Source organism: Echinops telfairi, unplaced genomic scaffold, assembly GCF_000313985.2.
Source record: "Echinops telfairi isolate 266 unplaced genomic scaffold, ASM31398v2 ScPeMD7_24;HRSCAF=84, whole genome shotgun sequence".
Classification (NCBI taxonomy): domain Eukaryota; kingdom Metazoa; phylum Chordata; class Mammalia; order Afrosoricida; family Tenrecidae; genus Echinops; species Echinops telfairi.
Genome location: NW_022103921.1, coordinates 7,924,645 through 7,950,767, shown reverse-complemented (window position 1 = coordinate 7,950,767; position 26,123 = coordinate 7,924,645). Strand labels below are relative to the sequence as shown.

Genomic DNA, 26,123 nt, shown 5'->3' with positions numbered 1-26,123 from the left:
CTTGCAATTGCAGCCAAACACATAACGCACTAAGCAGGGCTCTGTATATGTGGAGACTGAAACACTGGATTCAGGGCTGTAAATTGTAGGCTTCCACAAACCCAGTGTTCATAATTTACGTTCTAAAACGGGGCAGCGGCAGAGCCAGGGAGAGGGAGAGGGAGAGGAAGAAACTCAATGGAGACTAGGAGAATGGATTGAGAACTGGCTAAATGACTTCGCAACCAGGCTCTATGTCTCTCAAAGAGACTTCCCAAATTTCAGCACGACGTGTGGAGACCTGTTTATGAAGTAGTCAATGGGACAAAAACAGGTGAGCCATCTGGCTGAGGGACAGTTGGCACCAGCCCACAATGGGGTCCAGGATCCAGTTGCTCGGGCGCAGGAAACCATTAGAAGATCTTGTTGGAAGCAGGTGGAAGTATCACCGTCACCGGCAGGACTACAGAAGGAAGGACTGAGATTTGGAAGCGCTTCACTGTTGCAGATTAGGAAAGCTTACATAATTGGGTCAGGGCCCTCCGACTCCCCTGAATGGAGGAGTATGACTCTTAGTGCCTCAGTTCCCATCAGGGACACACCTGAGCACATTCCTGAGGGCGAGCCTACTCCTGCGTGGCCGGCCACGTGCGTCACAGCAAACTCCCTGCAGCTGAGAGCAAAGTGTTTTTACATTGCTCGCTAGAATAAATTCCGTGGCCTTGAGAGGTCAATAGTCAGAACTCCAGGGAACCGGAACCTAGCAGAGACGCTGATGGATTTCCGGTTCCTCAGCCCTTGCCTGCGTCCCTCCACCAACCGAGTGCTCAGAACATCGGGTCTCAGACGCCGCAGCACCGGGACCCTGTGGAAGTGGGAGTCTCCACACCAGGCTTTGAGTCCGGGGAGGTGAGAGGGTCCTCACTATGTGGGTGATGTGGGCGGACTGTCACAGGGAAGCCACTTCACAAGACAGGACTGAGGGAAAGTGAGAATATTTATGAAGGAATCACAGAACTCTTGCTGCCACTGAGTTGATTCTAACTCACAGCGACCCTACAGGACAGGGTAGAGCTGCCCCTGTGGGTTTCTGAAATGGTGACTAGAGAGCCCCATCTTTCTTGGGAAGAGCGGCTGGTGGTTTCAAACTGCTGACCTTGCAGTGCGTGGCCCCAGGCATAACCTCTGCACCACCAGGGCTCCCAGTGCCTAGGAAGACCAACCTGACTGTGTCCACCTGCTTCCTCCAGCTACGAGGGAAACTAAACCCACAGCTAACGAACAGATCCTAAGTCACAGTGACCCTCCAGGACCCAGCAGAACTGGCCCTGGGGGTTTGCAAGCCTATACTGCTTGACAGGAGCAGACAGCCTCATCTTTCTCCCAAGGAGCAGCTGGTGGGTTCGTACCTCCCACTTTGTGGTCAGCTGCTCAACATGAGACCCACTGTGACACCAAGGCTCCTTGAACGATGACTTTGGAGCCTGTGGCAGTCAGGGCATTGGGGGCAGGGGTCTGCAGGAGCAATCTGGCCCCTGAGAGAAGCCTTCTGGTTCTCAGACTGTCCTTCGGGCTTAGAGGCGAGCTTCCCCTCCGACTGTGGTTCTTGTCAGCCGAGTTCTGCCCTGCAGGTGGAGATAGGTGAAGGTTGATTTCTAATTGGAAACAGCAGACTTGTGTCTGTTTATCAGGAGGACTAATAGGACAGCAGGAGGAGAGCAAAGGATGGGGAGCTGCAGCCAAGTGCTGTGGTGCAGCGCAGCCTCATGCCGGCTCCAGAGACCTAGGCAAGGCACGTGGTCTCTGTGGACATGAATTCCTCATTTCCAACAGACACAACAGCCGACCACGTTACGTGACTGCCAGAGGGGAGGGTGACTGTGCTTTGGCTTCCCCTGGTGGTTCTCATGGCAAACAAACACCAAAACACATGGCTGTTTCTTAGGGGGGCTCGTTATCTCCCATGGTTCTACTTTTCCTAACTCCCCTTTCTCGCTGTGCCAAGAGGCTTCAGTGGGGATCCACTCATCTTCTTACAGGTGTCATGTTGGCACACACAAAAAACTAGGTATTAAAAAAGCTATTAGAGGAAGCAAGGTATCCTCAGGGTTTTGATGAGACTTCTTATCAATATAAAGCTTCAAAGTCAGAAAAGTCTTCCTGATATTCCACAAATGGTGAAACCCAGATAAAAAGACAGACCCTTGTTTATAGGGAACTCCAAGCAAGATCGGCTGAAGCAGGAATTTCTAGTTTTCCTCTTCAGCACACTTAATTGCTATAACCACGCCCCTCAGTAGTACAACATAGTAGGAATCAGTGAGGGTGTGGGCATGCCTGTGTTCTCTAGGAGACACACAGAGAAGGCAGGTAAGGAGGAGTGGCATGGCTGGAAAATGCTGATGGCCAGGATCCTTAGTGACCTCCCTTGTATGTCTCTCTCCCATAAACCCTAAAAAAAAGAGATCATTTGCATTCTTGCCATGAATCTTGTCTTTACAACAATGAAATGCAAATGATCTAAAAGTAGTACATGGCTGTATAGGATTTCTGTGCATATTTTGGGCCAATTTGTATTAAACTACTTATATTATTAGAGACATGTAGGAGAAATTTTATAGTAAAGCACTGTTATTGATAACATTTATATGCTTTCCAGTTTATCAATTCACTTTTAACACTTATGGCTTTAGTCTCTCTCTTCAAAAATTCAGCTATAATTTGCATTTGCCATTTATTTTGAATGTCATATATAGAAATTTCATTTATATCTCATGTATAGAAATGCATTCTTATTTTATCCTAGGTTTAAATATTTTATCAGAATGGCATTTTCTCATGTGGGAAATATGGGCTCCATATAGAATTTTTGTTGCACTTATTCAAGTGACCAAAACAAAAGCATGTATGGCTTAGCATCATTGTTGTCATTAGGTGTCAGATCTGACCTATAGCGACCTTATGCAAAACAGAAGGAAACACTGCACCGTCCTGTGGCATCCTCACAATGGCTTCTCTCTGTGGCATCCTCACAATGGCGCCCGTTGATGCAGCCACTGGTCACTCCATCTCATCGAGGGCTTTCCTCTTTGTTGCTGCCCCTTCACTTTACAAAGCATGATGTCCTCTGCCAGGGACTGGTCTCTCCTGACATGTAAAAAATATGTGAGGCAACATCTTGCCATCCTTGCCTCTAAGATGCACTCTGGGTGTACTTTTCCCAAGACAGGTTTATCCTTTTTGCTGTCCACGGTACGTGCAAGCGTCTTTTCAAACACCAACATTCAAATGCTTCTGTTCTTCTATTTCCTATCCAATGTGCAGCTCTCATATGCATATGAGGCAAGTGAAATTATCATGGTTTGGTCCTCAAAGTAACCTTAGTCCTCACAGTAACGTCCTTGTTCCCAGTACTCACAGATATCTTGTGCAACAGACTCACCTCATGGAACTCGTCTTTTGATCTCTGGAATGCCACTTCCATGATCACTGATTGTGGATTCAAGCAGGACAAAAACCTTTGCTGACTCTAACCATTTCTTCGTTTATCACGATGTTAACTATTAGTCCAGTTGTGAGGATTTTGCTCTTCTTCACACTGAGCTCTGCAATCCTTGATCAGCACCAGCAAATGCTTCAAGCCCTCCTCACTCTCAGCAAGTAAGGTTGGGTCGTTTGCATATTGCAGGTTGTTAATAAGCCTTCATCCATTCCTGATGCCACATTTTTCTTCACATAACCCAGCTTCTCTGGCGATTTGCTCAGAATACAGATTGGACAAGTGTAATGAGAGTACTCAACCCTGACACACAGCTTTCTTGATTTCAAACCATGCCATATGCCACATTGTTCTCTTCACCCAACTACTTCTTGATCCATGTACAAGTTCCTCATGAGCACAAGGAAGGGTTCTCGAATGCCCATTATTTGCAAGGTTATACGTAATTTATTAAGAACACCTAGCTTTTCTTTCTTTTTTTTTCTTTTTTTAACATTTTATTAGGGGCTCATACAACTGTTATCCCAATCCATACACATATCAATTAACACCTAGCTTTTCATAACATTTTCAAATTGCAGAGAGTCCATCTGCTATTGAATTTTTGTATTACTTCTTTCATGAATCGTACTTTTATGGTTGTATCTGAAATCTCACATTCATACATACAATCAAACATTTATATAATGACCACCATTTTCCTCTAGAGTACTTATGACTTTGAATTTTGTTTCAACATCTAATCATTTTTTTGGTATTTTTTTCCTAATAGGAATAAAGTCTGGGTGAAGTTTCTTTGTTTTATGCTTTTTTGTACTATTTGGTTGTAAAGTTATGCTTCATGAAATGATTTTTTTTCAGCAGTAAAAAAAATTCCCTTAGAGCTGACTTAGAATTTGAACTTCTAGTCTTCATATATTCAACAAAATATACTCCTATTCTTAAATACTTTTTACTTGTGATATCAATTTGCAGTATTTTTCAAAAACTTAGATGGCAGTTATGTCAAAGTTCATTTTATGAGACAGAGTCACGGTTCTCTAATTAAATGTCAACATAAAAACAGAATTTTTTTACCTTCATTATAACACTAGCACATTAGAAAGTCATTCATTTTTAGCCTGAAACAGCTGAAATATTGTTAATCGACGCCACCCTGCGCAGTGCGTAAACATACAATCCATCTGTTGAGAACTGGAAGCCAGTGGGACTGCCTTCCCACCCCACACCCTCAGTCCCCTGGACTCACACATTTTCAACTATTGACAGGGAATAAGCTGACCACTTTGTCACCACTTATTTTGTGGAATATATTCTTATTTTAGTTTTGTCTCAGGTTTTCACCTTCCACAGGAACCAACTTTTAGGGGTTTTATGGTATACATTTCCTTTGTTTGAATTTAAGAGACAATAATACAATCCCCGAGGAGAGGATGTTGGGTTAGAATTACTGATCTTGCAGTTAAAAGCCCAATCAGTACTTAGCTTTCTACATCACCACGCCTCTTTATATTTCTGTTCTATGGGGCTGATTTCACAGGTTATTAAAATGTTATTCTCATGTAAACTGCAGGTTTATTTATATACTTAATATCATATTTTCTATATTTTCAATTAAGTTGAAACTAAGAGAAATCTCTGCAGTTCACATGACAGAATTTTGTTAGAACAACCACTTCCATGCAAATACCTTTCACAGGAGCAGTCCAAGCCTGTCTGGGAAAGTCATTTTCCGTTGCCATCAATTCGATGGCAGTGAGCGCTTCTTTGTTACAATTTAGGAGACGCTAATACACTTCCTATGAGTGTAAACAGTGATCCTCCAGGATCTCTGAGAGCAGTGGGAACAAAAGCAGCTGAAGGCAAAGCAGAAAGCTGCAACTGTGCTCAGCCCTGCACCTGCTCCTGCTCCTGGGCCTGTGCTGTGAGTCCTGAGCGCCCCAGGCTGTCCTGCAGGATAGTTTATGTGAGGGCCACCCTGACTTCCCTGTCTGTGTCCACTGATTGTTTTATTTAGTTCAGATCAGAGTAGATCAGAGAAATGTTTAGGGACAGATTATGAAGCTGATGAAGGTGAAATATTCCCCATGTTGGATTTTTAACTTCTCTTCTGAACAGAGCTACACTGTCAGAGAAACGGTAACACGGGCCAGGTTGACCATGAGTATTCAGAGAGTGACACGCTCATCTTTGTCTGTAATCTGCACAGGCTTGTCTGACACTCCGAGTAAAGCTGACATTCCCTGAGATGTGTTTCCTCTCCTCAGGCAGCAGGAAGCACAGGGCAGACCTGGGCGTTAGGGGGCATTTGAGAGTCTATTGAGAAGGGGCCATTCGGGAGATCAGAGTCTTCAAAGTCTTCACTAAGGAGACAGAGGTACTTTCTATCCTGGACATAATTCTCCACAGACAGTAAGGAGGGACCGTCTGTGAGGGCCCAGACTCCTCGGGCTGCAGCCTCACACTGGGTTTTAAACCACTCTCCCCCAAGTGTGGGCTGAGAGATGCACTGAGTAGAGAGCCACAGTTCAAAACTCTCTGTGGGAGGGGGTGGGGGTGGTGTGTGTGTGTTTTTCAGGATGTGACTAGGATCAGGTTCTGTCCCTCCCAGCTGTGTGTGTGTGTGTGTGTGTGTGTGTGTGTGTGTGTTTTGCAGGATGTGACTAGGAGCATGTTCTGTCCCTCCCAGCAGTCCCAAGACCTGTACCTCCCCCTGCCCTGGGTTTCCAGGGTTATAAGACTGCAAGAGTCTGACATGGAGGGCAGGGCAGAAATATGCCAAGTGGGAGACATCCATTTTAGACCCACAGGCTACCTCCACAGGGGAATCTATCTCATCACCCAGGTGTGATTCCTTTCCATCCTCCTTACAAGATGGGCTCTGCCAGCCTAGCTCTCCTCATTGGTCTTCTCCCAGGTCAGGATCACCACAGGGTTTGAGATGAATGGAGTGTGTGTGTGTTCTCTGATCTCTGATCTCTGAATCCTATCTCCATAGGCGTCTGTGCTCAGGTGCAGCTGGTGCAGTCTGGGGCAGAGGTAAAGAGACCTGGGGAGTCTTTAAGGATCTCCTGTAAGACATCTTGGTTCAGCTTTACTGGAAGCTGGATTGACTGGATTAGGCAGACACCTGCAAAGGGCTTGGAATGGATAGGAATGATTCGTCCTAGTGATGTTGATACCAGGTACAACCCATCCTTCCAAGGAAAAGACACCATCTCCACAGACAACTCCATCAGCACCATGCACCTGCAGTGGAGCAGCCTGAAGGGCTCAGACATGGCCACGTATTACTGTGCAGGAGACACAGTGAGAGAACCCCCTTCCTGAGAGGGGCAGAAACCCTCAGCCTGATGCAGCTGCAGAGCAGGAGTCTCAGGGGCACCTCTCAGTCCAGCAGCAGAGGACACAGTGTCTGCTGTCTCCTAGAGCGTGAGAACAAGAACACAGGCCACTGACACGACAGGGAGAGATTTCCCCATGCCGTCCCCGGATGCCTCTGACTGGGTTGGGTTCTCTGGAGTAGCCCACTCTGACTTCTGAATAACCGCCGGGCTATAGAGCAGATGAGGTCAGGTTTCTTCATGAAATTCTCGGAGTTTAGCCCTTGCTGCCCTTGAAGAATGAGCAGGTGCATTGTCGTAATAGGAAAACAAATCCTCAGCTCAAATTTCCTGGCCTTTTTCTCACACACACAAAAAACATTCCCAATATTTTTAGGACTTTTTCCTTAAAAGTAGCCATGATTATCGCTTCTTTGCCTTTTGGCTAAGATCTGGTGTAGGCTGCTAATCTTTAGCTAAGCTGTGCTGACTGGGGCTTCCAAGAAGACAGAGCCTTGTGTCAAGCCCTGGACATAGGTTGACTTCCCAGTGCAGGTGTTGATCCAGCCCATCCATGGAAGGCCTTTTCCGGGTGCTTGTCAAACCCAATTCATACTGTAGCTGGTGAAGATGTATGTAGAAGTCCTACAGGCCACCTTCACCAATCTCCCCGCTTCTTCACTTAGACCCCAGGCTGCACTAACTGCATCTGGGCATGCACACCTGTGAGGAAGTAAACCAGAAGGTGAGGGCTCTGGAGCTGCCACAGTCTTCTCTCCAGCACCATGTGCTATCTTACCCAGGGCGATTCCCAACAGGAAACTGAAGCTCCACAGTCACCCCTTGGTGAATGCTCTTTCCTTTTAGTGGTCTTGGTGCAACCTATGTGGCAATGTCCTTGCTTAATGTTGTATCACGGGAGATGGCTTCACTTTCCAACTTTATAAGGCACTTATGTGTATATCTATATCACATTCAAGAATGTATTTCTGGTCTGCATCAGGGATAAATAATAGGAAGCCTAGATAGTTTTAGAGACTCACACATAGAGATGACTGAGCTGCTCATCTCAAGTGTATTCTGGAGACCTTTCGGCTAACGGGTGTGTCTCACCAAGTGAGCTGACGGCTGGTCATGACTGCTACCGATGTACCCACTTCCACACGACTCTTAAAATCACACTGATTTCATAGTGAGATGTCACAAAATCAGCTTCTCAAGCATTAACGTTGTCCATTCAAGGGGGTTATGTTAGGCCGGATTGACTAGAGAAACAAATCCAGATCGTTTAAGAGAGAGCTTTATATCAAAGAGTAATTGTATATTGAGAAAACAGCCCAGCCCAGTGCAGATCAAGTCCATAAACACGATATGAGCTCATATGTTGGATCCTAGTCCATAACCTTCTCTTCATACTCATGCAGCGCATGCAGTGATGCCGAATGCAGAAAGAACACAGACCAGTGGGTGGGAAGTCTGTGGATCCAGTGGTGGTGGAAGCATCTCAGCGATAGTGCCGGTCTCCATGTGGATCCTCCAGCTCTCTGAGTGTGCCTACTCAACAGGAAGGTAAAGCAGAGAGAGAGAGGAAGTTCCCAGAATCCTCATGAGGCCACGCCCATAAGAAAGCATCTTCAGTGTGATCTGATTGGCAGGCTAGACTCCCATCCTATACTTATTTATGAAGTTAACATGAAATTATGTAACTACCACCGGGGCCATTTCTCTTGTCTGTGACGGGGTGTAGTGATTTCTCAGTAGTCCACTAGGAGGAAGTGGGGAGGAAGTCTTACTCATTTTACTGTATCCTCCTCATTCTTACTCTTTATATAATAGTGTTGTTTTTTTTTTATAAATAGCCAGCTATATCTTCCATGAACTTATATTCTCTAACTTGTTTAAAAGAATTTAAACAGAAATATCATTTTAACAGATTTAAGTTTTGCACATTTCCTCTCCTCATATAAAAACCAGCCCTCATAAAACAATGGAAGAAAAATGGAAAGGCAGCCAAATGAATAATATGAAAGTGATTAAACTCTTAAAAAACCAAAGCTGTATTAGTCTGGGTACTTTAGAGAAACAAATCCATAGAAACTCATGTATAAGAGAGAGTTTTATATAAAGCATAAGTGTGCATCAAGAAAACATCCCAACCCAGTGCTGCCCAAGCCCACAAGTCCAGTATTAAGCCATTAACCCATATGTCCAACACCAATCCACAAAGTCGTCCTCCATCTCACAAAACAGAGGCAATGATGCCGACTGCAAGAGGAAAGCCGAGTCAGTGTGAGCATCTCAGCACTGACAGGGGTCTCCACGCTGCTCCAGCACCCAGGGCTGCATCGGGGGAAGGTCCATGTGGCTTCTCCTTGGAGATGTCTTGCAGGAGGTCAGCCTTGCCAGCTGAAGCAGGGAACTGCAAACTGCTAAGGCAGTTGCACCCTGATGCGCCCATCACAAAGCGAGAAGACCCAAGAACTAGAAAGGTGAGGTTCACTGAGCCATTTATCCCTCTGCCTTTCAGTTAACCCCACATGTGTTTATTGGCCAGGTTGGCACAATAAACTACCTCAAAAGCTAAGCAATATAATCTCTAAAATAAAAGAAATATCTTTATCACATAAGTCTGATATTATTATACAACTGAATTCAATTAGCTTGCAAGATATATTTAAGACACATTAAAGATACATTAACAAGACTAATCAAAGTTGTAAATTTTAATTAAAAAATAGTATCAGTGCTGTGAGAGCCCATAGATCAGAATATATCACTACAAAACTGGAAAAACTTCAAGAGTATAGTACACATTTTCAGAAAAATACTTCTTTGGTTGTAAAACAATCTAAGAGCTTAGGGCTCGTGACAACCCACTAACCGTTGGATATTCTTCATTTAAAGTTCAGGGCACTGGTTTTCCAGGTTTCAGCTAGAAGAACCTGGAAACAAAGCAGAAGGGGTGATAAAACGTCATCAGATTTTCTTGATGTTGGGCCACGAGGCACCCCTTGCACTCATCCCCCTATAACATCTACTCACCTGGAGATTACACAACCGTGTGCCTATGTGCCCATGTTGGGTCCTGTCTGGACCCTTGAAACTCCATTTCCATTTTGGACCCCTCTGCTGTCTCTCTTGGCCTGTCTCATCCTCCCCTGAGTCAGGCATGAGCTCCTTATTCTGCAGTGTGAATCATGGGTGCACTGAGGCTGGGAGTCCCTGCATGTGCGCATCAGAGAACTGACATGGGTTGACATATCAAAATGCCACCCAAAATCTAGGGAGAAGTACCTTCAGAGAGGCACAGCAGTAATCTGCTTACCAGGAGCAGAAACCACTGAAACCATGTATTTAAAAAATATATATGTAAATTCAAATGTGATAAATTCCTAGAGGCTGAGTATTGATTACTGTGACTGAGAAACCATTGGGGCCAGCCATTAGTGGAGCCCCATGTTCTATGGGCTTTAACTGTAAAACCCCTCCAGGTTCTCAAGTGAACATTCAAAACAAGTCCTCGTGTTTCTGACACTGAATAGGAAAATCATTCTCAAGTTGAAAAATTTCTCACCAGAGGAAGGTCATTTTTATTAACTTTTCATATCTGGAAGTGAAATATTTCCTCTATCAACCACACATCCCCCACCCTACCCATGACACCGAAGTCAGGGAAGGGGGAGAGGCGTAGTCAACAGGGATAAAGAGTTAAAAGGTAAAGAGCGTGGACACTGCCGTGAAGGAAAGGAACAGAGGCCAGTAGACACACTCTTCGTGTGATACATTCCTGTTGACAAGGCACATGGATCTGAACTACGGCACAGGCATGAAGGTCAGAGCCCCACTACCCAGCTCCTATAACAGATCCAGGCTCAATCAGAAGATCTCACGGAGCATTCCCTGTTCTCTCACTTCATCAGCATCCAGATTCCAGGCATCACAATTTTAGATTCCAATTTGGATAGGGAAGAATCTGCTCTTCCTGGGGTGAGGGGGAGATATAGCAAACATTAATATTATCAAACTCTTGCCAGATTAACATAAATCCTCACAACACTTAGTTCTGAGAACAAGGTGATAAATATTTCTACCTCACAGAAATAGCAAATAAGATCAAATTTTCATTTATCTTGATACATCAATTTCATTTGATCATCACCTTTCTGTGCAGTTCGTATTTAGTCTGTGTAGCATTGTGACACTTCAAATTTAACTCATTAGCCTTACTGAAGGTTTTCATATTTCATTTTATATTGAAAACTGAATTAAGTATCTTTTCAGGCACACAACCAAACAACATTCTTTAACAAATTGCTGTAGTTTGTCTGACAGAAGTGTGCAGGACACATGGTTCTGGAAATGGAGTGCTGTATGAAACAGTTCTTCTTCATGGAAAAGGAGACCATGGGACAAAATTATCTGCAGAGCACATTGAAATCTGCAAACAAAGAGTGAGAAGACTAAAGACACGATCACATTCTAATATAGAGTAAGTCAGGTAGCAGTGAATAAAGCAAACATAAATAGCAATTAATTAATTTCAAAAACATGATGAAACTTATGCCTGAGGCCAGATGCCTCAGTAAAATGTGTAAAGTTTTAAAGACAAAATGAGAATTATTTATGGTACATAAGTAGTATAATAAAGAGAAAATTTTCATTACCCAAAACAGTTGACTATGACTAGAATTCAGAATACTTAGCACCAGGTGATATTATTTAGGGAGAATCCAGTCTGCATCAAACTTGTGGTAGTTACATAATCTGGTGTCATCCTGAACCTATTAAGAGTGAAGGGGTGGGGTTTAACCTGTCAATCAGGTCACAGCTTGATGACCTCATTTGGAGGCACTATGGAGATAAATAGCTGATTGGAGGCCAGATAGACACACTCTTCCTGTGATACATTCCTGTTGACAAGGCACATGGAGCTAAGCTGATGACAGCCAGAGCCCTGGAGCTGGAGGAGCCATGTAAAGACCCACGCCAGCACTGAGATGCTTCTACCACCACTGGATCCCCAAAGTTTCCACCCAGTGGTCTATGATCTTCCTGCATTCGCCGTCCTTGCATGTGTTGCGTGAGTCTGAACAGGAATTTATAGACTCTTATTCAACATATGGGTTAACATCGGACTTATGGACTTGTTCTGGACTGGGCTGGGTGGTTTCCTCAATATCCAATTGATCTTTTATACAAATCTCTTTCTTAGACACGTGAGTCTATGAACTTGTTTCTAGTCGACCCAGACTAACACAATACTTGAGAATGAGAAGTTCCCTTGCTCCTGGACCCAAATCCTCCAGCCACACGTAGGTCAGTCTCTCTAGATCTAAGTTGTGAATTGCTTATGTTTGGCTTATAGTCCATTCTGTGTAAAGTGTGAATTAAGTCACAGACAACATTAGTTCAGAACCCTTAAGTTCGTCTCCAATGTCATAGCTAACTTTACTTTCAAAATTGGAGAAAACATTAGCTTGAATATATACCAGAACAAGTTGTTTTTGTGTATGTAGTGACCATTTTGACTCAAGGTAACTCTTTACTACAGACTAGAACTGGCCTCGTATGGTTCCCCAGACTGTAAACTTTGTGGGCGCAGTTTGTTAGTTTTATTTTGCAAGAGATCAGCTGTTTGGTGGTAACTGCTCACCTTTTAAATAGCATCCATGATCTTGAACATTGAGTCAGAGGGATTGCAAGTCATAACCTACAAATCTAGGAAGAAACCCAGCTTTAAAACGATATTTAATTGACATGTATGAGGATCGAGTGTAAGCAAGTATTTTCTAGTCTCAATCCCATCATCCACTAAATCTGGGCTGAGAAGCATTAACCTCATGTCTGAGCTACAAGAAGGAATGAAGGAAGAGCACGCTTTCTGTGACTTTCCTGAAAATTACTTCATTATTTTCAAGTTTTTGTGTACTTGTCTTGCATTTATATTTATACTTCAGCAAAATGAATCATGTAATAGATTTCAACAGATAAAGAATGGTGTGTCTATCACACTATTAATTATGAAAGTGTTTATTAAGACAAAAGGTGTTCACTTTCTGTAGAAAATATTTGTCCATCCTAGATAGAATATTGCAAAACATTAAATTACTTGTGGTATGTTCTGAGGAAAAATCCAACTTTTGTGATAAAATGTACAATAAATATAAAATGCAGAGAAGAGGCTAAGAAGTAAAGGACACCAAGCTTTAATGTCTTCAGGGCATGTAATAAAAATCCCAGGAGAAGAGGACAAAGACATTGGTCTTAAACAGGATTGGAAGTTATCACACATGTGAAACTCTCTAGGCTGAATAATACCCAAGTCATATAATCAATAGAAGAAATATATCCCAAGCATCTATGTGTATGCTAGGAGAAAAATATAAGATCAGGTTATCTTCATAAAAATCTATCAAGAGTGCTCCAGGCCTGAGAATGTCTCTCCCATTTTGTAAAACTACAGTGGTCACAAAGGACCATGGAACCCATTACCTATATTTCGCAGAGGTATCAAGTCCAGAGGGGAACACCCACATTCAGTTCAGGGACACAGGATATACTATATCATTTCTAAATGAATATTTTTCCATTGGAATATCTAATGGCCATGCTGAACCTTCTTTGATCTGAACAACAGTTAATATAGTTTCTGTCTAACATACTCTCTCTCCTTCACTTAGGATCATACAAGTAGTCTTCCAAAAGTTAGTGGAAAAAAAATCATTATCTTTTCATTACATTTCTCTGTGAACTTTTGATACTCAATTGTCCTTTTTAAAATATATATATATTGACAGTGTGTCTCTCTTCAATGGCCCCTTCAGGATTTTCTCTCACACAAGTGTTTCCACAGGACAATATGCAGAGAATTTTCCCTGATTTGGTTTCTACATATTGAAGGACAGAAATTAACACATGATCTTTAACAGAGTGATTGACAATGTCAACGTGGTTCTATTGGAGATATGAATGATAAAGCATAGAATAAGTTGACCAAGTTCAAAAGAAGAAGGAAAGAAAACAAAAAAGGACAAAGGAGACTTCAGGCCATTGTTGGGTTTGACACATTTCTGCATGAAGGGGAGGGTCAGATGTGAACCACATTATGCTTTTATGTGTTACTGACCATACATTATCCACTCACTTGTCTTTAACTCGAAAGTCAAAGAGTTTCGGAATTAGGGAATTCCACTGCAGTCTTTGCCTTGAGCCTATTATTTCAGACGCAGATCAAACCACAGGTCTTTCCAGAAGGCATCTCCTTGTTGGTTTGAAAAGTCAGTTAGTGTTTAACACTTAAAATTATGGCCCCATTCACTCCATCTGACCCGAGACTGACTGGACAGTTCTGTGGAGGATTCCGGAGGTCCATCAGACCTCTCATTCTGTGATGCCTGAAAGAGAGATTTTCCACACCGTAATGGACTGGTTTTCTGGCTAGTGAATCTATTTTCATGTTGTTCAATACAATTTTTTAATGTATAGATACCAGGGGTGGCACGGAATAGTTCATATAGAGGGATCCCTGGGAAGAGTAAGAGGCTGAGAAGAATCCCCAAACCAAAACAAGAAACCGACCCTGACCCTCCAGCAGCACTGGCTTCGAGGCTGGTTGCTGTGCTCACTTGATGCTGAGCGCCTCCGTCAGCAGCACCGCCCTCTCCCTGCAGGCGAGGTTTGTGCCTGAACTCCCCCTCACTTTCAGCTCATCCTGTCTCGAGAGATGGCCAATCAGCTCTTCGTGGAACATACTTCTCTGTGCCACCATCAGGTTAAATTGTGCAACCCACTGAAAGCCCTGCCCAGGAAACTGACACACCCAGGACCACCAGTTGTTACTGAAAGTGAGTACAGAGCCTGAAGGGGAAATTCCAGAGACCACCAAGGCTTCTCCAAGTCTGCCCTAGATTCTACCAAAGCTGTGTTTATAAACAGGGGGGGAAGATCCCTAAGAAAACTAAAGGAAAGCAGCAAATAAAATAAGAAACAAATTGAGAAATTCAATGACCCACTATTGTTATGTCCATTCAGGCTCATAGTGTCCCTGAAAGAGTGGAAATCATTACGGTTTCCTCTACTGTAAGTCTTTAAGCAAGTAATCAGCTTCATCTGCCTTCCTCAGAGTAGCTTATGTTTGAACCACTCATTCTGCTATCAGTAGATGAGACGAGAAAAGCTAGATCGTGCGGACAGTCACTAAAAAATATCCTGATAAGGGCACAGGCGATGGATCAGTATGGGAGAGACTATATAGCAAAAGCCAGCACCTTTGACTTCTGTGGAGAGTAGCAAGAAACAATAACCATAAAATGGTGAGAATATATAAAATTAATGTCCCTGAGAAATATTTGAGGATAATGTCAAATGGGAATCTAATGTGCCGAGATAACTCCAAAAACAAACTGAAAATGTATCTTTAAAAGAACTAAAGAGAAAAGAGTGAGATGGTGCTCAGGAAATGTGATAAAGGCCCTAAGCAAACAAGAGCAGGATTTTGTTTAGAGTCAAAATTTGAAATTTTGAGAATGCCACTAATGAGGAAACATTTCTTTCAATCTCATCCTAAAGCAAAGACATCCTATATATCGATGTATCTTACTAGAAAATATGAACACGTTTTCATTTATAAACCTGTAACAGCACAATCAAATCTAAGAATGTAATTCCATGCAACATAAGGAGACAAGGCAGAAACATTGCTTCTGAATTCCACCACCTGGTTTGTACACAAGCCAGAGTTCTAAAGGCTAGCCCACGCCAAGTACAAGAACAAAGCACAAACGCTTGTCTATAAGAAAGAAGGTGGCTCTCTCTTTTGTTGCTTCTGAGCTAGATGGCCGCTTGTTTACCTTCAAACCTTTAAGACCCCAGACAGTCAACTGGTTTTCATTGGTTATTATGCACTGCCACAATGTTAAAGTGCCCTATGAGTACTCATAAATTAAAAATGTGAAGTTTTAAGCAGTTCAAATCTGAAGAGAAAACATATTTAATAGGTAAAGGTTGATCATGTTTGATCAATGAAGAATGAAGTTAGCCAAAGAGGTAATTTACTAATGAACAAACCTAGTCTGATAATCGAGATGAACAGAAAAAGCGTCAAGTATTACATTTTCTGATACAGCAAAGACAGAGAACACAGTGGTAGGCTGTGGAACGTAGGTGTGCCCTCATTTGATGTTAACTATTAGCCATTGTCTCTTATTTTCCTTTGGGTTCCCCGTTCTGTTAGCTTAAGTTCTTGCTTGCTACAATTTAAGTGAATGTTTGCCTGTGTGCGTGTCTCTGTCTCTCTCTCTCTGTTGTTTGTGTGTGTGTGTGGGCAAAGATGTTCCTGGGGTTCCCAAGCAGTAGTAATAATGCCTCCTTACAGCAACTTAGACCAATCTACCTAGGGTCTAAACTGCCTTCAGCTGGACTAACCCAAGGATGATTATTCCACTACATGATGTTGATTTACTAATCATGCTGAAGTAATTACAGGTGATTGGGACTTAACGTGTCTCTACCTTCCCTGCTTTATTTCCCAGCTCACTCTCAGGACTCAGGTGAGGCAGATAATTCAAGGAGCTGAAATTGGGGTGGATCTGGATCTCAGATCAGCTATGCTGTGTGGAAAACAGCGGATCACCCGTGCTTGGATGTTTTGGGTGTCCTAAAGGTAAGAGACCCTGGAACCCGGGCAGGGCGACCTATCTTAAGACAGGTACTCTCAACCAGTAGATATGTAAGACAGGCTCAGGGAGGAACATTGCGTTTTGCCTCTGGGTTGAACTCAAAGGTATTAATTCCAGGCCAGCATCAGAGAGCGCTTGGTCTGCTGTTGTTATCATGAGTAACTCTTCGAGGACTTATGTTTTCATTAGTGAAGTGCCCCAGTGTGCTCTGATAGGGAGTTCCTGGCACTGGACACACAGGACGGGCCTGGAATTGACACCGTTCCAGCTTGGGGGTGACGCTAGAGATCCTACTTGCAGTATGTCTTGTGAGCTTAAGCCGTTAGCTCACAGGAATCTCCAAGAGCCGTGGTCCCAAATAGTTTAGGGTTGTCAGCTCTCACTATTAAAGGGGTATGCAAATTCTTCCTCCGAGTCTTTTTTCCTAGGTCTCAGAGATAGGCCAAAGTCAATTTTGAAAAGTGGAGTCCCAGATTCCAGTGTAAGCACCTTTAATTTGCTGCCTCCTCCATCTCTGGTGACATGAGTGTCTCCTGGGAATGAGTGAACAAGGGGGTCGATGACAGAATAACCAGTAATTAATTTGTTTTAATTAACATGGGTTTCACCCTATCCTCCAGGGATAAACCAGGTTAAATAGTGATCTACAAATTAGTGAATAAGTACTATTCAACCCTCAGGCAGCTTACTTATTGGGTAACATCCCTACATGTGTCTAACAGCAGAAAAGACTCCTTGAGACCAGGACACAGTAGATCAGAGGCCAACAAGGGACCTGTGATAGCCCTTAACCATGATGTTGTTTGTCATATTTAAACTTTATATAACACTTCTTTAGTTTTCTAAGTTCCTTGAACCAGATGCAAATGACTTAAAATTAACTGAAAATGTTCTTGTGATTTTTAGTTTTGCCTGCCAACTTACCCAAGTTCCTCTCATTTGTGTGAAATATGAGAGAGAAGATAGCTCCACACACATAATTAGCAACATCAGTTTTTGATGGATTAGGTTTGGGATTCTGTTTAGGCTTGTAGTGTGTTAGAATCAGAGTCTGTACTTAAGATTAGAACCTAAATCCTGGGATTAATCAGTGTTCCAGGTTCAAGAACAATTGCCAAGGAATAGAAATAAGAATTAAGTGTCATGAGTCTGATGTTAGTGGACATATTAAAGGGCTTTATGTTTTGAAGGTTTAATGCCTAACAGATTGTGTTTGGAATTGATTTGGGCCTCATGTGTTAAGGTGTAAGGATGTACAGTTATGGTTTAAAGATTCTTGTTTTCAGGGTTGGATTTCTGAATTTGAGATTTAGGGTCATGAATGAAGTTAGGTTTAAGGTTATAAAATATAGTCAAACCTTTGACCTGATTTTAAGCATTGGGATAAATGCATTCACCTGGGTTAAGAGTGTGTGGTGGTAGGATTTGTTAAGCATGTTGTTAGTTGTGGGTATCAACGGATGCTCAGGGTGTTAGTACTTCGGGGTGGTAAGGGGCCTTTTCATGTACTTAGAGGGTCCGTGCCTTAGGAGGTTATTAGTGTGTTGTAAGGACGGTCAGCATGTTACGGTGTAAGGGTTAATGGTTTCGGAGTTGGAGATGATCAGATAATGGTTAGAGAGTTCTATGCCAAAAGTTATTTTTTGCATGTTGAAATGTAACCTACAACTTTTAAAATATTTATTAGCTGTAGTATTTATGGCATATTTAGAATCTTATGTAAAATATCATTAATTTATGATGATTAGAGGAGTTAGTATTTCTTCTCTTTGGAAGCCTCTTCTTTTAAACAGTATTCCTTTTATGATTGGTCTGTGTAGAAAATACATTAGGATTTTTAATACAGTATTGAAATTGGAAACATATATTTGTCCTGTTTCTTAAGTGGGGTGGGGTATTTGCTCTTCCCTCTAAGAATGAATGATATTTGTTAATATATTTTTTAATAAACATATTAGCATATTGAACTATACCTGTTTCATGTTAGAGTTGCAGATTTTTAACATGAAAAGCCTTTGACTTTTAAAAAATAAATGATTTTATTAGGGGCTCTTACGGCTCTCATAACAATCCACACATCAATTGTATCTAGCACATTTGTATATATGTTGCCATCATCATTTTAAAAATATTTCTTTTCTACTTGAGCCCTTGGTATCAGCTCCTCTTTTGTTCCCTCCCTCCACCACCTTCCCACGCTTGTGACCCTTGATCAATTATAAATTATTACTGTTCTCATATCTTACACCATCTGCTGTCTCTCTTCACCTGCTTTCTGTTGTTCATCCTCCTGGAGTGGGGTGGGGGTGTTATACGATGGTTATTGCAATCAGTTTCCTTCCCCCCACCCCTTCTGGCCCACCTTCCCCCTGGCTTCATGGTATCATCACTCCCATTATTGTTCTAAGGGGTTTATCTCTCCTGGATTCCATGTGCTGTGTCGAGAGCGCTTATCTGTACCAGCGTACATGCTCTGGTGTAGCCGAATTCGTCAAGTAGAACTGGGGTCATGATAGTGGGGTGGAGGAAGCTTTAAAGAACTAAAGGAATGTTGTGTGTTCTGTCGGTGCTATACTGTACCCTTGGTAGCTCATCCTGTCCTTGTGACCCATGTGTCAGGGTATCTCCAATTGTCTTCAGCTAGGCTTTGGGCCTCCAATGTGACACACCTTGTTCCCATCGATATGATCGTTTGTTTTGGGTCTTATGATGCCTGCTACCTGATCCCATGGACACCTCGTGATCACACAGGCTGGTGTGCTTCTTCCATATGGGCTTTGTTGCTTCCCTGCTAGATGGCTGCTTGTTTAACTTCAAGCCTGTAAGACTCCAGACACTGTATCTTCGAATAACTGGGCACCATCAGCTTTCTTCACCACATTTGCTTATGCATCCATTTTGACTTCAGCAATTGTGTTGGGAAGGTGAGCAACACTGAATGCCAGGTTATTAGAATAAAGTGTTCTTGCATTGCGGGAGGGCTTGAGTAGAGACCTAATGCCTTTGACTTTTTAAAATGTGCCTACTTTGTTTTCTGTGTCTACTTAGACAATTGATCCTCTTTTCTGTCAATGGATTTATTAGAGTGCTTCTTATGTAAAATATGCTCTGGGACAACTTTAAACTAATCATGGTATATAATCATTGTAATATGTTGTCTGAATCTGTTCCAAATATTTTAAATAACTGTTTCATTAGCTGACATTGGTGTCAGAGTATTTACTGGTCTGATAGAAAGTATTGGTAACCAAGGGCTGAAGCAGAAAGCAAATGTTTTCAGAATGGTGAGGGCAACAAACGTACAAATGTGCTCGACGCAATGGATGGATGGATGGATTGTGATAAGAGTTGTACGAGCCCCCTAATAAAATGATGAAAGAAAGAAAGGAAAGAAAGAAGTATTGAAGTATTGGTAAGTGTTCTCTCACAACCACTGTTATATTTACACTCAATAACTTGAACTTAAACTACCACACAGTAAAGTGGAGTTTATTTAAACCATCTCAGTACTCGGTATTAAGCTTTAATCTATGGTATAATTATCCTAGAAGTTTTTCCTGGAATTTTATTTTGATTCAATTGATTATAGACCTTGCAAGCAACCTAAAACTCATTTGCCTACCATTGATCCCATGCTCTGGCTCGATCCTCTGATCTTCCAGCTGACCCCTCAGTTTAGAGGACTGCATGATTTACACTCACTCCCCTTGCCAACAAATAGTCACCAACACCTAAGTCATTGTGTGATGCCCTCACAATAGAGCCCCAGTTGGGAAAATACTCTGCCATATGACATGCTGTATGGATCTTAGAAAATGTCTTCAGCTCACCTTCAGAAGAATGGTATAAATCAATGGGGGGCAGCAATTCCCCGGGGATTTTTGCTTCACCTTGGTTTTGCATCACCTTGGTTTTGTTATGTTTTTGAACAAAAGAACCTATTCCTTCTTTTTTTAAGAGAGCTTAAATTCCAGCAAACGTCTCTTGAGGTTTTGAGACGTTGATATCATGGAAATAACGTTTGTAAACATAACTCTCTAGCATTTTGTGCATGCCTTGGGTGTTGATTAGTAATTTCTGAGGCTCCTGTTGTTGATAGTTCTGGTTGAGTCCATTCCATCTCACAGGGACCCTGTGCACAAGGGAATGAAACACTGCCAACCCCTGCAGCATCCTCCCAATTTAGGATAGACCTATTGCTTCAGTCACTGTATCAATGTATCACTGTATCACTGTAGTTGCGGGATTCCTGTTTTTCACTGCCCCTGTACTTTACCAAACAAAATATCCTTCTCCAAGGACTTGTCACGTCTGACAACCTGTCCAAAGTATTTAATACGAATCCCCACTTCCTTACCTCTAACTAGCACCCTGACCTTACTTCTGTCAAGACAGATTTGTTTGTCCATTTGATGGCCCATGCACTACAATTCAAACACATTGATTCTTCTTAATTCCTCTTCCTTCAATGTCCAACTTCTATATGCATATGATGTAATTGGCAATACAATGGTTTAGGTCAGGGGAACTTAGTCTTCAAAGTAACATCTTTGCTTTTCAACACTTTAATGAGGCCATGTTAGGCAGATTTATCCAGTGTAATGCATCTATTGATCTATTGAATTTATTTTCACCTTTTAGTTGTTTTGGAATTTTCCATAAGCTAATAGTTTTTCTAGAAGAAGTTAAAATTTAGTCAAGGCTAGATTAAGAATGTTGATCAAGGAGGGACCTGGAAGCCAACCTTGCTCTGAAACCAACCTGTCTCAGAGCCCTGAGATGGAAGGCTGTCCTTAAGACCTAGAGGAATGATGACGCTTAGATTCCAGAAATGCATGATGACTGGGCATAAGAGAGTATAAAACAAATTGTGCATTTGTCTATTAGCATGACTTTCAGATTACTTTTATAGGGGCCCTAACCCTCACCCCTTATCCTATAACTGTACCCTCACACCCTTCTGCCTTCAGAAACACCCTGAGGGCTGCAAAAGGGCTGTGCCAATGATATCCCACTAGCCACTCAGACTAATGCTTCCCTCCTGTATCGAAGCATAGCCTCTCTCCACCACACTCATTTTGTTCTCCTCCCTCCAAGTTCCTGGTTAAGCATGTTTCACAAGCTCCATCCCAGACACTAGCTTATCCCTTCTTCCTACAAGACCCAGACTATGGATGGGATGTCCTAGAACCCAAGGCAATAAGCCCTCTCCCAGTTTGTGTTGTTTGTCATCTGTCAACATTACTTAGAGAGCTTGAAACCCATGCTCTAGGCCAAGATGACAGAATGGTTGATAAGCCATCTCTTTCCTTAATCCATCTCATGTACTTTTTTTTAAAAGATCATTTTATTGGGGGCTCTTATAACAATCCATACTTCAATTGTATCAAGAATATTTGTAAATTGCCATCATTAATTTCTAAGCCCTTATTTTCAATTGAGACCTTGGTATCAGCTCCTCTTTTTTCCCCTCCTTCCCTCTCCCCCCACCCCCGTGAACCCTTGATAAATATTAAATTATTATTATATTCATATCTTGCACCGATTGCTATCTCACTTCTCCCATGGTTTCTGTTTTTGTCCCCGGGGTTTGTGTGTGTGTGTGTGTGTGTGTAGTTATGTGTCAGTCATTGTGATTGGCTCCCCCTTCCTCCCCTCTCATCCCTGCCTTTCCCCTCCTCTACTGGTATCAATAATCCATTCCTGTTCGTGGATTTCATATTTCGTGGACTCTTATCTCATGTCTGTACCTGTGCCAGTCTAGCCCGCAGGGAAAAGCAGAATTGGACTTATGATAGTGGGTTGTGAGGAAGCCTCAAGGAACCAGAATAATATTTGGGTTTCATCAGTGCTATTCTGTGCCCTGGTTGACTCATCCCTTCAGTGTGACCCTTCTGTAAGGAGATGTCCCATTGTTTGCAGATGGATTTGGGGTCTCTACTACAACCCCCCTCATTCTCAACTATATATATACTTGCTTGTTTGTTTGGGGTCTTCTGAAGCCTGTTACCCTATCTCGTCGACACCTCATGATCACACAGTATGATGTGCTTCTTCCATGTGGGCCCGTTGCTTCTCTACTAGATGGCCACTTTTAAACTTCAAGCCCCCAGGTGGTGGTATATCTTTTGATAGCCAGGCACCATCCTCCTTCTTCACCACATTTGCTTTTGCAACCATTTTGTCTTTAGTGATCATGCTGGTATGGTGAGCATCACAGAATGCCAGGTTGTTAGAACAAAGTGTTCTTGCATTGAGGGAGGGCTTGAGCAGAGTCCTGAAATCCATCTACTATCTCAGTGTATTGCCTTATAAATATATGCATGTAGGTCAAGACCTCTATCTTTAAGAATTAATATATTTACATATGTACAGACCTATGCTTATACCATTTTCCCTAGCTTTGCTTCCTGGATCTTTCCTCTGTTTCCTTTTACCTTCCTCCTTACCCCACCATCATGCTTGCCCTTCTTCCACCTTTTAGTAATTCCTCTCAACTAGATTGCTGTTGCTCCAACTGCTGTCTAAAAGTGGTTATAATCCCAGGCTTGTAGAGACCCTCTGAGAGCTAGTCACAAGACCTCACACCGGATTTCCCCCGTGCTGCAATCCACCTTGTGTCTACAGTCTAGGGCTTTGCAATTCCTCTCCCCAGTCAGGAAAAGAGTGACTACATCAGCCATTACCTTCCCTCATCTCAGGTACTTTTAAGCTTCTTCCCTCATTCACCTTGACTCTTAGCATCATTAATCTACCTAGACCTTGTCATTCCTTGTCTGTAGTGTGCCGTCTCTCACAAAAGCTTTAACATTGGACACCCTTAAACACAAGAGCTGTAGAGAATAGAAAATACACCTCCTTCTGGGCTTGTTTTCTTGTTAAGGTTGTCTCTGCCTCAGCCAAGTCCCCTCTAGGATTCCCTGCTTATTTCCTTTTCTCGCTCGTTGCCCACCTCTACAACAACTTGCACTGGTTACCACCCTCTATTACTATGGGCTTTTAAATGGGCTCCCCCTACCGTACGCATTTGTTCACACACTGTAGATATTATGCATTATCCATGGGATGCAAGGAGCTTGGAGCAGGATAAATTTTGAAGAAAAACTCAGAATGTGTTGGAATGTCACAGTGAGAGAAACATTTACATTGATATCAAGAAATAAAAGTACAGTAATTAGCTGGATGACGTAGTGGGAAAGGAAGAAACATGAACAAGTGTGTAACTACTTAAATTGCATATAAATAATTTCTGAATTTTCCGTTAAACGATCATTAAAATATTGGGGGAATTTTCTTTACAAATCTTCCCAGGTTCTAGAAAGCAAGGGGTTGTTTGTGTTATATTCAGATAATGAAGTAAAAAGATAAAGTAAGAGCGTAGGCATGTCAGGGTCCCTTTCACATGCCACTTGATTCTTAGCGCGTGCCACATCTGCGCGCTTCCCTTCCTTAACCGTCACTCCCTTCGTTAACAGCCGGAAACGCGCACGGCCGGCCGCAGTCATGCCAAAGAATAAAGGTAAAGGAGGTAAAAATAGACGTAGAGGTAAGAATGAGAACGAGTCTGAAAAAAGAGAACTGGTGTTCAAAGAGGATGGGCAAGAATATGCACAGGTCATCAAAATGTTGGGGAATGGACGATTAGAAGCCATGTGTTTTGATGGTGTAAAGAGATTGTGTCACATCAGGGGAAAATTGAGGAAGAAGGTTTGGATAAATACCTCGGACATCATATTGGTTGGTCTACGGGACTATCAGGACAACAAAGCGGATGTCATTCTAAAATACAATGCAGACGAAGCTAGAAGTCTGAGGGCCTATGGCGAGCTTCCAGAGCATGCTAAAATCAATGAAACGGATACCTTTGGCCCTGGAGATGATGATGAAATCCAGTTTGACGACATCGGAGATGATGAGGAGGACATTGATGATATCTAAGTCGAACCCGACGCTTTATTCCATTAGACCTGAGGATCGTCCTACAATTTGGACTTGGGGCTCTCCCATTGTAGAAGATTAAAATTTCATCAGCATGAGTACTATTTATTCGAGCAGCTTGGTTTGTTTTTAAGGTACTGGTGTTTCCTTTAAAACTGAGAATGTTGAAAAATCTTAAGTAAAATGTTTAGGGCCACTTTGTTCATTTGAAGTAATAGAATTTCTGGATAAAAGACCATAAAAGCGCTTACTTAAAAAAATATTTTTTTTTCTTTTTTTTTAAACATTTTATTAGGGGCTCATACAACTGTTATCCCAATCCATACACACATCAATTGTGTAAAGCGTATTTGTACATCATTTCTCAAAACATTTTCTCTCCATTTAAACCCCCGACATTAGGTCCTCATTTTTCCCCTCCCTCCCCGCTCCCCTCCCCTTTTTGACCACTTCACTTCCAGGAACTAGATATTCAAGTTAATTACTTGCCCTCTACTTATTAAGGGTTTTGACAGGTCTATTGACTATACAAAGTCTTTCTGTCTGCTCCAGATGCCTATTCGTCCCTGGAGATTTTGATACTGTTTTAAGAGAGGCAGAAATCAGCATATAAAGTCAAAATAAGTAGTTCTGTTGTTTCAGATTTGAATAGCATATGGCATTTTTATACAGATTTTGATATCACATAGTTCAGTTTGTGACCTTGTGTTGTTACCATTAAGACATAATGAAAAAGCATTTCCAAAATGCACTTTTCAAAACTTCAGTTTAAGTGGCAATTTTTATTTTCTAAAGCTAGCAGTTACAGAAATTGGACGCTAGGTGGCACCAAATTATTTTAACACTGGAAATACTGAGTGATTTTGACATGGTTTTTTTTTTTTAAGTCACGTGCATAGGAAATTTCCCAAATGGATATGTTCTATTGTGATGCATGAATATAGAATGTTTTTACAGACAAAACACTGATGCTAAATGCATTGTTTTATTTTCAAAAGTTATACATCATAAGCTATAAATTGGAGTACTTTATAAACAATTGAGTTGTATATAAATGAAAATCTAATTTCATCGCAATTTATACAAATTTAGCCTTCTTCACACTATCCCTAAACTAGTTAAGGAGAATGGAATAATTGCAGTTTAATAAATGGAAAAAGAAAAGTCCAATTTTTAAATGGAAAGGCTACAGCTAAGGAATAAAATAATCAAGTTGAAGAGTATATTATATACTTTACATTAAGGGTTATGTATTTGATTCTGTGGACATTTGTGGCGGAGTTAAGTTTACCCCTTTTTAGAAATGGTCTCAGCTCTGGTACAGTGAAGAGCAAGGCTAGACTAGTTAGATCTCAATGACCACATTTGAGTTTCATCCAACTTTTGAAGGAGAGATCAGTAATGAATTGGTCTCCAGAGAACTTTTCAATGTTGAGAAATAATTAAGGAGAATATAAAGGGGTATAAACTTCCCTTCACAAGGCTTCAGAAAAACTAATGTATCTTCCCCAATCCTTCTCTGCTATAATTCCCTTTTCTGAAAAATCTGAGGCCAGAAATATGTATTAAGAATTGAAAAATAGGAATATCTACACAAAAAATACGGTGTTTCTTACTTTATGGAGTTCGTAGACTTATAAGACAGAATGCCTTTGATATTTGTACGATGGCACGTAACGACAACAACACAAAAGTTCTAAGTTGGGT

The 26,123-nt window shown here is 41.9% G+C and overlaps 1 protein-coding gene and 1 gene segment (V, D, J or C); both read left to right on the top strand.

Annotated features, from left to right (window-relative positions):
• Window positions 1–772: 772 nt before the first annotated feature.
• Window positions 773–24,552, top strand: LOC101652344 (eukaryotic translation initiation factor 1A, X-chromosomal-like). Of its 2 annotated transcripts, none has more exons than XM_045289041.1 (3): window positions 773–888; window positions 16,332–16,462; window positions 23,954–24,552. In XM_045289041.1, the coding sequence occupies exon 3, from the start codon at window positions 23,982–23,984 to the stop codon at window positions 24,414–24,416; it is 435 nt and encodes a 144-aa protein (XP_045144976.1). In that variant the 5' UTR covers window positions 773–888; window positions 16,332–16,462; window positions 23,954–23,981; the 3' UTR covers window positions 24,417–24,552. The 2 variants fall into 2 exon arrangements, with proteins under 2 accessions (XP_045144976.1, XP_045144975.1); XM_045289040.1 differs by lacking the exon at window positions 773–888 and adding an exon at window positions 14,557–14,645.
• Window positions 6,353–6,808, top strand: LOC101642504. The segment is given in 2 exon segments: window positions 6,353–6,395; window positions 6,477–6,808. Coding segments are annotated over 2 exon segments (375 nt in total).
• Window positions 24,553–26,123: the final 1,571 nt, after the last annotated feature.